The sequence below is a fragment of the Nanorana parkeri genome, unplaced genomic scaffold (assembly GCF_000935625.1).
Source record: "Nanorana parkeri isolate BGI_ZX_2015 unplaced genomic scaffold, ASM93562v1 scaffold468, whole genome shotgun sequence".
NCBI lineage: Eukaryota > Metazoa > Chordata > Amphibia > Anura > Dicroglossidae > Nanorana > Nanorana parkeri.
Genome location: NW_017306736.1, coordinates 760648 through 778810, shown reverse-complemented (window position 1 = coordinate 778810; position 18163 = coordinate 760648). Strand labels below are relative to the sequence as shown.

Genomic DNA, 18163 nt, shown 5'->3' with positions numbered 1-18163 from the left:
CCCCCTTTCCCCAGTGCTGAAAAATACAGTTCTACGCACAAGTGAAGTGTAAACAGATGCTTACTGACAGAGAACACATGAGCTTTTACAGCTCGATAAATGTAATTATCTAGGATTTTAAAAAAGAGGTTTGATACTTATGAGCAATCTTAAATTGGAAGACACGCATTTGAGAAGACAAACTCAATAAGCGACTGTTAGATATTACATTAATTAATTATGAAGCACAAGTTGGCATATACACTAAGCCGCAGCCACTAGCAAACCTGTCGAGTGTTCAACTAAGTGAAAATCGCTAATGCATATTGATATTATTACTGTGTACAACTTGCAGATGATAACTGTGACCCAGCTTGGTCCAAGTTGCTGCCTCTCACATATAATTAATGTTCCATTAAGACTGCATTAAGGCTTTCAACCCATATGTCAACATCCAAAAGCAGATGGCATAGTCAATATACAGAACCTGACTAAGCAGCCGTCTGCTCCTTTCCAGTCTGATGTTACATTTACTAAACACATAATATCCAAACATTTGAATGTTTTCTCCTGCTCTCCCTGCACTTATCATTTTTTTCTCTTCCTACGTCTTATTTAATTCCTTCAACTCTAAAATGGAGACTTTTTATGCCTTGCTTCCATTATGTCAAAACTCCACCCCAATCTGGTTGGAAACAGGAAACCTTTGCTTAAAAGGGAACCCATGGCCAGGCTAAACACACTCAAGTAAATGGACTTTAAAACAAACTATCTTGTAGCTGCAGGCAATGTGGAGTAATCAATACTCAAATTCATAACACAGGCAATGAATGTATAGCTCCTCTTTCTCTGGCAGCAGGAACTCGCCAGCCAGACAGCCTGATGTAAACAAACATCAGGTGACCTAAGCTATTCAGAAACCAACCTCAACTTAAATTAAGAGTCTCTATTTTGAGGATGAATTACTCTGCAATGCTTGATGCTACAAAGCACTACACAGTCACCTATCTAGAAGTCTTCTGGGTGGGCACTTATAGACATGTGTATTTACTCCTATGAAAAAGCTCTCCATTGTTTGGACATATAATAAATGGCTTTAGACAGGAATGACTAGAGATTAGAACTTTTGCCACTTTAACCCCTCTCTTCTTTACTCTGCAACAGACTACTTTTATGACAAAGTAACAAGCCTTTCTTGCCCTGACCTTGGCATCTCTCTCTACAATAGTGCATTTGCCCCCCTCACCACTCATAGAATCAGGCCCCATCCACTACAGCCGTGGCAGACAGATGGCATAGTTGTGCTCTTGAGTGACTATGGCGTAAATCCAAATCCCTGCAAGACATCACACTAGGGATGTCCCGATACCACTTTTTGAAGACCAAGTACAAGGACAGTCCCTCAGGTACTTACCGATACTTTTGTTAAAGGGACATGTGACATTTTTTCTAAAACAATACAGACTAATGATTTTAGAGCACTTTCTTGCGGATCATGTTCATAATATTTCCCACATGCAAACTAATGTCTCAGTCATTGCTTCATATCAGCAATACTTTGGGGTCTATTCACAAAGCTGCCGAGGGCAGCCGAGTGAATGACCGATCAGAAGTGAAGTGAGCCGAACACTGTTCGGCTATTCACTTCAGGCTGGTACGGCTCATTTCAGCCGTATATCGGCTGAAATCAGCCGTACATCGGCTTGCTTGGCTCCGCCCAGCTGTCAGAAGCAGGCTGTCGGCCGGCCAATGGCCGGCCGATCGGCCAGCTTCGTCTTTCAGCACGGCTCAGCGCTCGACTGAGCCGCTCGGCCGTGATCGGGAGCTGTACGGGCTATTGTGAATAGCCCGTACAGCACCCCCTCGGTTCTCCTGAACCGAAGGGGTCCTGGTGCCGAAGCTAGCCGAAGGATCGGCCGAAGCTACGGCCAGATCCTTCGGTAGCTTTGTGAATAGACCCCTATGTATAACTTCAGTTTTAATTGGGGGAAGTGGGACAGATTGGAAGTAGCAGGGGAGAATTGTTACTCTATTTCTGCAACCTGATCATTTAAAGAGTTATAATTCTCCCCTGCTAACTTGAATAGGTTAAATCAAATGATCCATAGTACACAGTACAAACTTGCAGTACACTGCAGAAATAGTTACAATTCTACCCAGCTAACATGAATATGTTAACATTTTACCTATTCAAGTTAGCAGGGAAGAATTGTATTTCTGCAGTGCACTGCAAGTGTGTACTGTGTACTATGGATCATTTAACGGTTAAATGATCCAAAGTACACAGTTCCAGTACACTGCAGAAATTAGAGTTACATGTCTTCCCTGCTTCTTCCAATCTATCCCACCTTCCCGTATCATACCCGTAGCCAGCCCTGTCACAGCTTCCCTCACCGCATACAAAAGCAAAACATGCAAAAGCAATTCACAGGAGCGCTGCGCTGTGTAGGAGTCCGTTGTCTGGTCTCACGTTGCTCTTTGTTTGTCGGTGCTGTGCGAGAGTGTCATCCCCCGTCGCTTTCGTGGCTGTGTCTCTTGTGGGAGGAGCTTCTGTAAGGTCCTCGTTTAGCTGCCTGGCAGGCTGCCCAGAGGACTACAACAAGCGCGGTACCTCTGGGCAGCCTGAAACTATTTTAAAAATGAAAGTGCCTGCATCGGCGCTATGTATCGGGGCATTTTCACAAGTACTTGTGAAAATGCCTTGTATCAGCCCCGATACCCATACTAGTATCGGTATCGGGACATCCCTACTTCACACAATAAAAAACTGCGCTCCAAAAATACAACACCTGCCTCCACACAGCCAAACAGACCTATTTCATCACTCTCATTAACACCCTCTCATCTAGTCCTTGTCACCTCTTTTCTACCTTCAACACCCTACTTCACCCCCCTCCACCTCTTCCAACCAATTTACTGATTGCCCAGGAGATTGCCAATCACTTCAGAGATAAGATTGACAAAAATGCCCTTTTAAAACCTACTAATGATCTACTAACTGCTAAAACCTATGGCCACTACTCTATACTTTTCTGCTGCCTTTGACACAGTAGATCACCCGCTTTTCCTTAATAAACTCCAATCCCTTGGCCTCCAAGACTCTGCTCTCTCATGGTTCACCTGCTACCTATCTCAACGCATCTTCAGTGTCACTTACAATTCTACCTACTCCTCTCCCTCTTTCTGCCGGGGTCCCCCAAAGGGTTTCTCCTTGGGCTCCTTCTATTCTCCAACAACACTAGGTCTAGGTCTTCCCTAAGTCAGTTAATAGCTTTCCATGGCTTCCAATACCATCTTTATGCTGATGATACCCAAATCTATCCCTCCACCCCTCAGCTCACCCCCTCTGTCTCTTCACGTATCACTAATCTACTCACTGACAGCTCGGCATGGATGTCACACCACTTACTCAAACTCAATCTGTCCAAAACTGAACTTATAATTTCTCCTCCTCTCTGTATTCCCTCCCCCAACTTCTCCATCACAATCAACAGCACTACAATCAACCCCTCCCATCAAGCCAGGGTGCTAGGTGTAATCCTGGAATCTGAGCGCTCCTTTACTCTTGATGGTTCATGCAACTCACAGGAAGAGCAACCTATGCTGATTTCATAATTTCTCCTATAGAAGGGACTGAAAGAATTGATCTTCCTGATTTCATCGAGTGTAATCAACTGCCCAATGACAGGGAGGGAATCCCTACACCAGAGGATGCACTTTCTCAACCATACCTACATTAGCCAAACGCATCCCACCTCTTGATCCTGATGCCAAAATCATGCTTCTGTTAGGCAGAGACATCATAAGAGTACACAAGGTACGTGAACAGTACAATGGTTGGAATGATACCCCTTATGCGCAAAGGACAGACCTAGGTTGGGTAATTATTGGAGTCGACCATGGATTCAAATCTCAAGCTTCAGATGAAGTACATGCAGTGGCGTAACAATCACCATAGCGACCCAGGCGGCCGCTATGGGGCCCGGTCAGATGCCGTGCGGGCCGTCTCGGGGTCGCTATGGGATCCTCTGCTGGTGGCTTTCACTGGCCGCTGGAGACGAACACAGCGCTGTTCAGATCACTGACAGTAATCTGTGCAGCAGCGCGTTCCTCTCCACAGAGTCAATGAGAGCCGGCAGTGGAGGAGGCGGAGCCCGTGGTCGGCAGCAGGGGAGGAGGCGGGGCCCGTGACAAAGAAGCAGGCGGGCCCGTTGACGGAGGAGGAAGAGGAAGCTGACTGGTAAGGAGTGCGACCAGCCCACCTGAAGGTGACCCTGCATAGAGAGGCTATGGTGGGCTCTGCAAGTTCACCCTCAGGTGGGATCTCGAGTGGGCTCTACAAGGGGTATAACTAGAAATCACGGGGCCCCATACAAAATTTTGCTATGGGGCTCTGTGATTTCTAGTTACGCCCTTGAGTACATGCCAACAAAATCATCATAAAACAAAGCCATGGCTACACTAAAGAACTGTTTTGTCATACTCCAAGTAAGACAACCTTCCAAACTGCTAACAGCAAGTTTGAATCGTCAACAGGTGATCAGAAATCTTCTACCCCTGAGATCCTGCACAACAATCCTGATGTTCTTTACTTCAAGGACTGTGTGACCAGCTACTCTAAACCACTACTCACTTCAGTAGATGCTACAGAGTCGCCTACACAGAATCACCTGCAACCTCAAGTTACTCATACCATCAATACCACTGCTTCTGACAACCGCAAAACTGTAACATGTCTTCACTTGGAGAATTCCAGTGAGAACTCTAAAGACCTTGATTATACATCTCTACTTCTGAGTCTTTGACCTAATCTACAACTCAACTCTGGATTCATACTTCACAGCCCATGCTGATACAGCTGTCAGCTTAACTGTCATGCCAAAGGGTCTGCTAAAACCAAAAGGCCTAGAAGGCTCATCAGAGTCATCTACACCTGTTATCATGCAAGACCATCCTTTTCTTTACAAGCTGCAAACAAAGTCTCAGGCCTGGTTCACACCTAGGTGTTTTTGAGAAGTTGGAAAAGCGCTTTTAAACACTGGACACAAGAAATCCTATGATTTTCAATGGCCCTGGTTCACACCTGAGCAGAAAAACGCCAGCAGGAAAAAGCCAAATGCCCGAGAAGGTACATGAGCTTCTTTGTGCAGTTAAAAGCGTGTTTTTGCCCCAGAGACTTAAATGCAAATGCCCAAAAACGCACGGCAGAAGCATGTCACATATTAAACGTGCATGTTTTATGAGCTGCCAGTCAAAACGCGAGTCTTCATGTACGCACATAGAAACGCAAATCAAAATGCGCACAACACTCATAAATAACTGCATGCTGTTCACGCAAGTACAAACGTGCAAAAAGGGTGCTGCCTAGGTGTGAACCAGGCCTTAGAAATTCTTCAAGAGGATTCTTCAACCAACTGGAGAGACTATCTTACTGCCACCTACGGAGGACCTTATGGGCACTGCTGCCCTTGGAAGGTGACCTAATGTCTTTATAGACTGTTCCAAGATGTCAGGTTCCGGACATCAAGGACAATTAAAAAACCTAATTTTCCAGTGGATTACAAAATTGAGTCAGCTGAGGTATGACAGTTTGTGGCCTCTCTGACTTGAAAATGTGTTTCAAGTTGTTAAAGTTAAGACTTGCTCTTATATGTTTTGCATGTTTTTCTCCCTCTTTTGTCTTTCAGGTTCAAAGACATTTCATCCTTCATGGACTCATGTCTTTAAATAAATATGTTTATAGTGAAATCTAAAGATGTCAGACGGGGAGTGTGCTGCCACAGCCAATGTAATCTTTTATCATTTCTGCTGTTTCAGTTACATTGCATATATATTTAATTGCAATATCATTGTGTTATGCTGTATTCCTAGCTACTAGTGGTAGATTAGCATTGTTACAGCCTAATTTGTGTATACTTTGGTATCTTCCATTCACCCCTGCTGTTTTCTGTACATCGGTACAGTCTTCTGCTAGATCTCTCCACCCTCTCCTTCTCACTTCCTTTTCTGCATCATCCCTCACTGAGGTAAGAGGGTCTCTGTCTACCTGTTGATGGCAAAGATTAGAATGTCTTTTCACCTCTGAAGGTGCCCATACACTTTACAACCCTCGCAAGGCTTTTGTCTTGCAAGGGTTGTAAAGTACTTTAAAAAACATACAATTTGCCCATCTTGGACAGGCAGATCGTACTTGCGATCATCGCAAGCCCGCCCCCCTGAGGGGCGGGCTTACGATGACTGTAATGAGGGGCGGGCTTACGATGACTGCAAACGGGCAGTGTGCGCGTGCGCACAGCGGCCCGCTCGGCAGTTGTCGAACCAACAGGCCACTAACTCGCCGAGAATCATACGATTCCTGGCGGGGTTTCTAGCATGCTGGTTCGACGGAAGACGTGCGACCGTACAGTAGAAACGGTCGCACGCCTTCCATACACTGCACGATTATCGTACGATCGCGGGATTTCCCGCGATCTCGTGCGAGAATCGTGCAGTGTATGGGCACCTTAAGAATGACAAAGAATTACATCCTTTGTATTGAGAAGGCTAAATAAACTACATTGGATTCTGCTCTGAGTCTTCTTAGCGAGTTGGACACTATCTGTGAATTATCACCAAGTCAGTAAGTTGTCATATTATCCGTACAGATAAGTCTCGGGAAAATATATGCAAATACATAAAGTGGTGGCTGTTTCAGAATTAATACACTGTACTGCAGGGGTGCCCATTAGGTAGATCGTGATCTACCAGTAGCTCTCAAAGCTGATGCTGGTAAATCACGAAGGGTGTGAATGGTGGCCCCTTATTCCATTTTGGTATATTTATTTAGCTGTGCTATCTGGTGGATACTGGTGGTTGAAGTGCTATGTATTACATCAAAGAATATTAGTTTACACAGCCTGTTGCACTACACTGTTTGCAAAACACAGCAAGATGAGCCAGGAGAGACAGCAAGGAGACAGCCAGGAAAGAGAGAGAGAGGAGAGACAGCCAGGGGGGAGAGAGCAAGGAGAGACAGCCGAGTGAAGAGAGACAGCCAGGAGGGAAAATGAGGAATGACAGCCAGGAGAGAGAGGAATGACAGCCAGGAGAGAGAGCAAGGAGATACAGCCAGAAGAGCGAAGAGAGAGCCAGGAGAGAGAGAGCGAGGGAGGTTTTTTTTGTTGGTAGATCTCATGTAGCTCCTCATTTGATAAAGTAGATCTCAACACAAAAAATTGTGGGCACCCCTGCTGTACTGTATATATACTGTATATTATATATACATATTTAGCACGCCACATTCATTATAAGAATTATAAATATCTTGGCAGGTAAAACTGTTCCAATATATGAATTTTAATGCAAAATTCAGCTGCTTGGCTAAAGTTCTACCTTCAAACTTCAACCTTACCTACCATCAGATCTAAAGGGTCTGGTATGACCTTTGGGGGGAACCTCACCTTTTTTTTTTGTTAACTGGGGGGTCCCTCCTAACATTTCTACCAGACCTAATATTCATACCAGGCTCTGGTATGGTTTGGGAGGCTGCAGCTGAAAAGAATCCCGACAATTATGTCTGGATCCGCCCAGCTGCGTGAGTGACAGCTGGCTCTACCTATCTAGAGGCAGAGCCAGCTGTACCCGCCCCTCCCCCGTCCGTTCCACCAGTCAGCGCTGGAGGATCGGAACGGGGAGGGGGGAATCCAGCCCCTCCCCTGTCACGGCAGAGAGCCGTGACAGGATCGAGAAGTGAGCAAACACCGGTATGTGTTCACTCACTTCCCGATCTACTGAGCGGGCCTGTGACAGTTTCATTGTCACAGGTTGGCTAAAACTATGAGGATGAGTGAAAATCACCCTCCTCATAGTTCTCCTTTAAATAATTAAGTATTTCTTTACATTTCTTTACATTTTTGCCACGAGCTTCCCTGAACTTCCTGTCCAATACAAGATCACATGGGACAGAGCAGTGCCCAGCAGCCATCCATCTAGTAGCTTGCAGAAGGGAAGAGGGTGGAGAGGGGGGGGGGGTGGCTTGTCTTTCTGTGGAGACACACACAGCTTACTAGCACACACAAAGGTGTCTCCATAGAACCCTGCAAGGGAAAGAAGCCCAACAAAACAGGTTATCACCCAGGGCCAGTGCTCAGGGGTGGATTTTTAAGCAAGTAAAAAGCAGCAATTTTAAAATATTTTTTTATTATGTGAACAGGAACATATACAAATATAAAATGTGTGTTTTCTCAATTTGGCTGCAAAAGTAGAAATACTCATTTTTTAAGTATGTGTTACCGTTTCCCCAAATTTCTGTTTTTGTGGGTTTCTTTATAATTTTTTACTTCAGTGTCTTTTTTCCTTTATCCTCCTTAGATATTTTTTCTCTTTTTACTCTTCCTACAGGTTTAGTATAACTTCATAATCTAAGGATGGGACTGCACTTTGACCCATAAGTACAACTGCCATATTTTCTTGCTGCCTGCTCTGCTCTACTGGCATTTTCAGGCAGTAACCCTGACACCTTGAAATATACCTCACTCTATGTGGAAACTGGCAGCTGTTTTTAGTGTTTCCTGTTTTGTTTCCTAACCTATTTAAGGGGAAATACCTGTCTGGAACTACTCAAGACACATGCACTGAGTGATCCCAGGCCAAATCTATAGGTTGCAACTTTGCTAAAGGCAAGTTCTTATTTTCTAAGTAGAACAAGCTTTTCAGTCTAATAGGTTATTACACAACATTATTTTACCACCTGCTTCTGATTTCCAAGCAAAGCCCTAAGCTGCCAAGATCGCTTCCAAGCAATGAAGAAATTAGTTCTACATTTACTAATATCACATTGCCCTTGCTTTTGTTTTTTATGTTATATTTTACATCATTTAAAATGATCACATCATTTAAAGAGTATCTATGGTCAAAAAACTCAAAATAAATATGCTTTTCTATATTGAAATTCCATAAGTTTGATGCCTAATAACCATCTCAATCTACAACTGTAGAAGTGTGTAAACTTACTTATTGAAGATGCCCATAGGATTTATTTTGTCAATGCACTGATACAATTTCACTTACCTGACCGTTTTGTAGCGCGTTCTACGCTCGACGAACGCTCTACAAAACGGTCAAAAATATAAATTGCATTGTAGTCAATGGCCTCGTTCCCACCTTGCCGTATTTCCGCCCGTCCCTAACGCCCTACAAAACGGCCCACGCCTGAAAAGGTCCAGGTACTACTTTGGGCCGTCTTGTATGGCGTTTTCCATTGGGATACAGCCAAGTAGCCTTCGGAATCGTTCAACTTTTTTACCGCGAATCGCGGTAAAAAACCCGCGCGACAGACGCGCATATTACAATACGCCTAGGTGTGAATGGGGCCTTAGCCCTGTGACTATGCATTGTAGCAAGCTCCAGCATGTTTTTGGAAGTGGTTGCAAAATGTCACATATTTAGATTTGCTTGCCAAATGCATTTGTGACTATAGTTAGGGGATTAAAGTACTAGTGGCAGCGTATACATGTTATCATATGCTATGAAGTAAAGCAAATGCTTAATAGCATTTTCTATAAACTACTAAAATGGGTTGTAGAATATATACATTCTATTTTTAGAGCTAAAAATAAATCTGCCTTCATTTTTTTACACAGGTAAATATGAAATACTCAATATGTGTATTACATTTTTACTAAATATGTAAATATGTGCAGACAGAGAACATTCTGAGAGAAGTAGAAAGAGTAATTGTCTTATCGGTGTGCTGTTTTTTTTATTTTTTTAAACACATTTTTTAAACACATTATGGTGCAGATAGAGATGACCTTTGGGTTTAGGTCAGTAATGAATTCGACCCTTACCCAAGTCGTTCCCATTTCCAGAAAATGGTGAGCTAACGCGACCACAGTGACTGATTACTAACACTGCACTTCCTGGCCTCTGAGCTGTGGTCAGGAGGCTAAGAAGGACCATTCATGGGGGCTATATGCAAGCCCCCTTCCTAAACACTGGTTAGGTTGAGGTGGGATAGGCTTCCCTGAAGAGATGAGTCTTAAGGGATCGCCTAAAGGCAGTCAGTGTGGGAGATAGACGGACAGGTTGGGGTAGAGAGTTCCATAGGATGGGAGGCACTCTAGTGAAGTCCTGGAGGCGAGCATGGGAGGAGTTGATGACGGAGCTGGAAAGCAGGAGGTCTTGTGAAGAGCGGAGGGGACGGTTAGGGTAATACTTTGAGACCAGGTTGGAGATATAGCCGGGGCCAGAGTTGTGGATGGCTTTGTACGCGGTTGTTAATATTTTGAATTTTATCCTTTGGGCTATAGGAAGCCAGTGCAGGGATTGACAGAGGGGGGTTGCAGACACTGAGCGGTTGGTTAGGTGAATGAGTCTAGCAGCTGCGTTCATGATAGACTGAAGGGGGGATTGTGACGAACTAGGAGCGCAGAGAGAATACACAGAGGCAAACACCCGGCGTGCGGGGTGTTTATTGAGGAATTCAGGTATACAAATCAAGGTACAAAGGTTAGGTCCTGGGGGGTTGCAGGCCACGGGGAGGGTCAGACCGGAAGGTAGGCAACGGGCCAAGGAAGGAACCAGTCCAGAGTCACAATGCTAGTAGTACAGGGGTCAGAGGTGCAGCAAGGGGTAATCCAACAGGTAACAAGGCACCGTGTGAGTACATACAGTACGGGTAGAACAACAGATCCCAGCAGCAGTGGAGCAGAACAGGCAGGGTTAAGTCTGTATCCTTTTGAATCCACAGACAGAGACCGGTCTCAGCGCAGCCTCTAGTCCACCAGTCAGCGACGAAGAGAGCATGAAGCCTTCCCACCAACACTTACAAAGGTCCCGGGAGGAGACCGCATGAGAGGGTTTGGGGGACCCCTACAGAAAGAAGAAGAGGAGGGGAGGAGTTAGATTTGTAGGTGACACTAAAGGAGCGCTTAGACAGGTAAGAGGAGAACCACGAGAGAGCAGAGTCTTGTATGCCAAGTGAGTAGTGTTTTTTGAGGAGGAGCACGTAGTCCACAGTGTCAAAAGCAGCAGAAAGGTCTAATAGCAAGAGTAAGGAATAGTGGCCATTGTGTTTAGCTGTTATTAAGTCATTAGTGAGTTTTAGGTGAATGTGAGGTGAATGTGAGTAAGGAGATTGGTCTGAGATTGTTAAGGTCGGTTGATGTTTTTTGGGGTATTGGGGTGACCAGGGCATGCTTTAGAGGGGATGGAAAGATTCCAGTAGAGAGGGAGAGATTGAAAATGTGAGTAAGAGAGTGTAGGATAGAGTATGAGGGTGACCGAAGTAGTGGTGAGGGAACAGGGTCCAGGTTGCAAGTGGTGAGGTGGGTGTCAGAGAGAAGCTTTGTAACCTCCTCTGTGGTGATGACCGGGTCAAAAGAGGAGAGTAACAAGTGTGATGGTGGGTCTGGTTATTTTATTAAGACAATAATCAGGGACCCAGCTATATCATGTACTACAATATATTGTCTCGAATACCACTTAAAGCACCTGTAAATCTAAGAATGGTATAACGGTTACGTTACTAAGCCCAGAGTCCAGTGCATTACTAAGCCCAGAGTCCAGTGCGTTACTAAGCCCAGAGTCCAGTGCGTTACTAATCCCAGAGTCCAGTGCGTTACTAAGCCCAGAGTCCAGTGCGTTACTAAGCCCAGAGTCCAGTGCGTTACCAAGCCCAGAGTCCATTGCGTTACCAAGCCCTGAGTCCAGTACGTTACTAAGGCCAGGGTCCAGTGCGTTACTAAGCCCAGAGTCCAGTGCATTACTAAGCCCAGAGTCCAGTGCATTACTAAGCCCAGAGTCCAGTTCGTTACTAAGACCAGAGTCCAGTGCGTTACTAAGTCCACATATACATGCCATACATAGCATAAAGGTAAAAAACTATATATGCAATGTTATCTTCATTTTAGATGTCAAAAGGGTTTTGTGGCTCCCGGTGTTTTTTTTTGCTGTGGGAAACAGGTCCAAATGGCTCTTTGAGTGTTTAAGGTTACTGACCCCTGGTATAACCAAATGGCAATTTATGGATTCTGTCCATTTACAATGTATGCAAGTTTGCAAATAATTTTAAAAAATGAAACGGATTCTTTAGATATAAAATATATAACAACCATAGTTTACCAATAAAATATGTCCTCTTCTGTGCTTCCAGTCTTTCGATCTGTCTGTGCCTTTATTTGTTTTATAGGCTTGAAAATGTAATCTTCAAACCTCTGACTGCTTGATCTACTATGAACCCATGCTGCTCAGTTACCATGACTCTAATGGAACATTTCTGGCTACAGAATAGAGATATACAGATACAACTTTGCATCAGTCAACTTTGTTTGACCCCCACTTTTATATTTCAACAACCAGGCAAGCATCAACCTGACTTGCATTTTCAGCTGAAGTGCAGGGAATGATGGGAACTGAATTAAAGGAAGAATTACAATAATTAAACAAAGCAGGGTGATCATTAAACTATCAAATATAATTTCTCAAATTGTTAAGCGAGTATGTATTTTTGCTAAATTGACTTTGTAACTAAGTAACTAAGAGGCCTGTCAGCCTGCACACTACTGTAAAGTTGAACATAAGCATATGGTTATGCAGGCGCGATCCGACCCAGATTTGAATCAAACAATTTGTGCCATCAGTTATTGGTATCATCACCCACATTAGCTCCCTTTCTACTATCCTTGAACCACACATACAGGTTAAACTCGAATAATTAGAATATCGTGCAAAGTTCATTTATTTCACTAATGCAACTTAAAAGGTGAAACTAATATACGAGATAGACTCATTACATGCAAAGCAAGATAATTCAAGCCGTGATTTGTCATAATTGTGATGATTATGGCTTACAGCTCACGAAAACCCCAAGAACCCCCAAATCCACAACCTCAAAAAAGTAGATTATTACATGCAATCAATAAAACAAGGATTGTACATAGAACAATATCGGACCTCTGAAAACTACAAGCATGCATATGTACTCAGTACTTGGTTTGGGCCCCTTTTGCAGCACTTACTGCAATTACTTTTGCACGATATTCTAATTATTAGAGTTTCACCTGTATGTATGTAACATATTTCCCAATTCAGTTTACAGTGGTATGTGCCAGTTCCTGTGCATTGAGGGTTAAGCATAATAATCAGTGATTACCTCTGGCCAAAATGCATGCAGGATGAGTGAATGTACAGTATGTGCTAGAGGTTTCAGGATGTGTACGTATTTGACATTGAGTTACAGAGCTGGGCAACCGGTAGCTACCAGCTGCTGCATACGCTTAAGGCACATGGGCATTCTGTCAGTAACGTGTCATGCACATCACATGGAACACTCTGCCTGGTTCATGAAAAGCATATGGTGCAATCTACTTTGGACATGATTATAGCATGGGGTACTCTGTCCAGATATGGCAAATACATTGAGAATCCTGCCAGGTACATGGAAACAACATGAGTTGCTTCATCATGGACATGGTGGCTGCTGCATGGCCCACTCCATTAGAGACATAATATAATGACCACTTGCTGTACTTTACTATTAACTAGGCAATTGACATGCAAACCACACAGGCACACTGGCATGAACATGGTAACTGCATAGACACCCTGACATATTCAAGTGTTCCTCATGTTGGCATACTAATGGATACTGACAGTGCCAAGTTCTTTTTATTTAAAGACACTAAACCATCATTTAAGGAACTAAGGTTTTCAAACTGGTCCCATAGGGAAGAATCAACGATTCAGAAAGAATGTATTTTCATTAAAAAAATGTATTGTTCCCCAGAGATAAGACTAATATCAGGGATGCCTGCAAAAGTCATAAAAAAGCCTGCTCCCTTGAGTGATCATGCATGCTTATGCTATGATCATCCTACAGCATGATTATGTTACAGTCATATGTTCCAACTGCAACCTTTTGGAAAAACACCCTAAATAAATATCAGTTATCAACACTATTAAGTAAAATAGCTGCATATCATGGGGGATGCGGACAATCAAAGTTGGCAACATTCCTAGAAAACTGAGAGAACACTTGCAATAGTTTAAAAGGCAGCCACTTGTTGCAGAACTTGTATGCCACATCATACAAGTTGGTACAGCATGAAAACTGAGAGAACACTTGCAATAGTTTAAAAGGCAGCCACTTGCTGCAGAACTTGTATACCACATCATACAAGTTGGTACAGCATGGCAAACTGAAAACTAGGGAGCCTACCAAAAGAAAAGACACTTGGCAACGACTCTGACAATATGTAGGCGTCTGCTTCTGTACTGCTGCTCTCTCTCCTTATGCAGGGTGACTGGTCTTGTAGTGCTTGAAGCATTCTTTCTGACCTAACCAGACCGCAGGCATTGATGTGCCTTGCATTCCCGTGCGGCCCTCCCGCCCCACAACAAAGTGAGTCGTCCGCAATGCGATCCAGTGCGTTGCGGCCCCGATCGGGCCGTTTGTGTCCCTGTTAGAGAGATTCACCCTCTCTATTTGTACTGATGACCATAATTACTAAAGGGAAAGAGAAAATCACATTTTGGGTTATCAGAACAGGAATAGATGGGAAATCTTCCAATGGGGGCACTAGTTCTGGTGACCCTGCTGACCACCAGGGATCTCCCTCTCTTTGGAGGGATTTCCTCTTACTTCCTGTTGTGGCTGTCAGGCAGGAAGTAAAGGGAAATCTCCCCAATGGAACAGAGATGGCAAAAGAGATCTGACAGGGGTTATAGCCCTCCCTTGCTCTATTCAAAACTGAAAAAAAAATGTTTGACTTCAGTTCTAAGAAGTGCTATCTTCACGTTGGAAATTCTTCTATGAATGGTTCTTTCACTGCGCTTAAAATATTGCACATAAGTCAAAGGAATCTGCATCTACATCTAGAGTGCCGTAACTGTAAACTTGTCAGAGTTCTGCTCGTCTATGACCACCCTAAGTGAAAGTGACAACAAGTAGTTATGATGATAGACAACAAGAGCATTGGTGTGCAGTACCATTAGAAGTTAGCCAGATGTAAGCCTTTATCAACTCAGAGTAAATGGAAAGTTCTGATTGGCTGTAAATAGTCACTGCTCTGCGCACATTCCTTGCTGCATCGCTAAAAAAAAAGGGGCTTCTTTACGTGTATGTGGTTAGGCTGCGCATTATTTCCCTGCAAAATGATATGTAATGTAATATATACTGATATCAAATGTATCTGTAATCTCTATAATGAGCACATTTCGCAGGAATGTCTTTACTTTGTACCTCATGGTCATTTTTCTAGTTGCTGTTTTTAATTATATGACGTACCCACAGCTTTTATGGAGACCGAGATCTTATTCTGTAGCCCCCGCCACCCCAGACCGCTCGCCTCTGGCCCTGAACCTTGGGCTGAAATTTCCCCCACCCCACAAAACATCCACAGTCATAGCTAAAAAATGTCAAAAAATAACAAGAGGCCTCATAACAGCAGTAGAAAACACATCATAGGCTAGCTCAGCCTTCATGAAACTACTTCAAAGGTCAGAACAAAGCTGGAGGAGAATATCTATATGTAACTTTCATGCTGTATAATAGCCACTGGGTACACTGACACTAAGCATTAGTAAAAAATAACCTAACTACATGACCGATAGGAAAATATGTAATACAGAGTTTACAAGGTCTATTTTATGTACAAATGTAATCTGCGCAGTTTCACAAAAAGAAAAGCAATACAGATAAACAGTAATGAATGTATCTAAGTTTTGGATGGCACCTTCTCGAGACATCTTTAGTTAGAGCAACCAGTTTCTTTTGAGAGGGAAAAAAAAGTGTCTGTGATGCCTACAGCCATCAATCGTATCCCAGCTATAAGTTTTCAAGTTCACATAAAAAAAAAAAAAAAATCAAATGTCTGATTGGTTGCTATAGGCAAGTGTTAAAAGGATGGGTGTGATGCCTCACTAAAGTGCCGAAAGTAAATCTCTAATTGTGTGCTATGGGTTAATGGATGTTAGTACCATGTTTTATATAAATTCCAAAATATAGCTCAAATGTATCAGCCTACAATTCTCAATTCCATAGCCAAAGGTGATATAAAGAAATGGGAACTGCTATATTTTTCTGCCCATATGGGAAAATAACATAGAGATTTAAGACAGTTTTGGATAAATTTGTAAAGTCAAGAGTCTCTAGAGTCAAGGGCTTTACGGCTTTAACATAGTCCTTTAAAGGGAAGAGAGAACAGTGCAGGTAACATGGATCTGTAGTTTTATCGATTAAACGGCGTACTTAGTCAACTCAATAACAGTAAATGGATAGTAACAATCTATGTCTGGAGGACTATGATAAAAGCAACACATGACCAATCCAATAATTTAAACATATATATATAGAGAAAACACAGCCAAATAAGTTAAATTCTTCTTGCATCTGCGTTCCTCTTTTAACTTTTAACCTGTATCACGTGAAACCTCAGCAGCTCGAAAATAAATCCATTTGATACGCTGACTTTGATGTAGCAAAAATATCATTATCGTAAAGCAAAAATAGCACAGAATAAATTAAAGTGAACTGCGGAAAAGCAAAAGAAGCAAGCTTATTTAATAGGACAGTGCAAAATATGCATCCTATAGAAATTCACCTTCCATCAGTTTAGGGCAGTCAAGGGACATGAAAGATGACTGCTGATTGACTGTCAGCTACCGCACTTTGCACATTGTCAGTTATCCGTAATCCCAAAAGGTGCTCGTCATGTATAACCCATAAAAAAATCCCAGTAAACTCCAAGTTAAAAATTCCCACTTAGCCACAGAGCTGACAGCATAGCTTGGCAAGAGAGTCGCTTTTAACTGTACAGTTAAGTTACACAACTTTCAGAGATGTGAATAACCCCAGGAAGGTCTTACCTTGGCTGGCCATGCTGAGATTGATGTGGCCGTAGAGAAACAGGAACAAAAATAAAGTGTATACCATGTCCCATTGTATGTCCATGGCAACGGTTCTGTGCACTCTATTACAGTAAAAATACATATTTTGGCAACTTTACAGAAACAGAAAAAGTTGAGCTACTAGGTCAGAACCCCTGTCTATTCTGCTGTCAAACATGATCTGCCAGAACATCCAAAGCTATAAAATTCTGCTGCAGCATTTTTAATTTAAAAAAAAATCAGCACATAAATCCAATCAAGTGAAGAAAAGTGCCATATTGTTTAGTGGTACCTTGGTAACAATTAAGTTTACTTTTGTGGCATTTTTGCTTTTGACCTAACTCTGCAGTGCCGTTAAAACAAAAAACGTTTTCTCTGCATTGTAGCTGTAGAAAAGTAGTAATTCAATCATGGAAAAAAAAAATGCGATGATAAAATTACTTATCAGTTTGGATGCTGGCAAAATTCAAACCATTTTTCAAAAAAAGGTAATAGAAATGCAGGTTTGTAACTCCTACATAACAAAAATAAGATAAAAGTAGATCTGTAGGGTACTGAGACAGAAGAAGTGTTGTCTGTTAAAAAAGAGCCTGTATACTGAAAAGATAGAGCAAAACCTCCCCCCTCACCAGCTGCAACACACAAAGGTTCCTGCTTGGAAAGGAGGAAGGAGAGTGGAGAAGGAGGGAGGGAAAGAGGAGGGGGACCAAGATGAAATGGGGGAAAGGAGGGAGGTATGCTCCTCCTATACAGTTTTGCTTTCCATAGATGCTCTAGCATTTCTCCCCTCTCTGGATGTTAATTGGGCACTAGATTGTCAGCTCCATGACTCTTTCCTTTAAATTCAGATGGACTGGTCTTAAGCTTGTGGATGGTCCATTTCCCTACTAACCCTATATTTTATTCCCCCCTTGAAAATATACACTGGATAGAAGATTGTCAGCTCTTAGCTGTGTGTTGCATATTAATTATACTGTCAACTTCGGTTCTCCTCCTTGTTGAATATATATTAGATTTCCAGCTATGCTTGCTCCCTCTTTTTTTTAGCAGGGTGCAGCTCTGTGTGTGGCTAAAAACCTTTTTTTTCCCTAAGTTTTATTTACCATTCAGTATTTGCCAGGAGAAAAGTTTTACCTGTCATGTTCAAACTAGTTCTAGCTTTGGCTTGATCAAAAAGGGAAAAAAAAAAGATATGATTATATAAAGCCAAGATGAATGGATACAAAAAAAGTGTAAATTCCCTCTTGATTTCAGTGTTTGTTTGTATTGCTTCATCTGCAACAATAAGAAAAGCAAACACGTTTTTCCAGATGCTCCG

At 42.8% G+C, this 18163-nt stretch overlaps 1 protein-coding gene across 4 annotated transcripts in view; it reads right to left on the bottom strand.

Moving 5' to 3' along the window:
• The window catches only part of SCUBE3 (signal peptide, CUB domain and EGF like domain containing 3), an 82091-nt gene extending 64615 nt beyond the window's left edge, over nt 1-17476 (bottom strand). For all 4 annotated transcript variants that reach the window (XM_018560618.1, XM_018560619.1, XM_018560620.1 and 1 more), the window contains exon 1: nt 16825-17476. In XM_018560618.1, coding sequence (XP_018416120.1) covers nt 16825-16948 — 124 coding nt within the window. In that variant the 5' untranslated portion in view covers nt 16949-17476. The remainder of the gene's footprint in view (nt 1-16824) is intronic.
• Nucleotides 17477-18163: the final 687 nt, after the last annotated feature.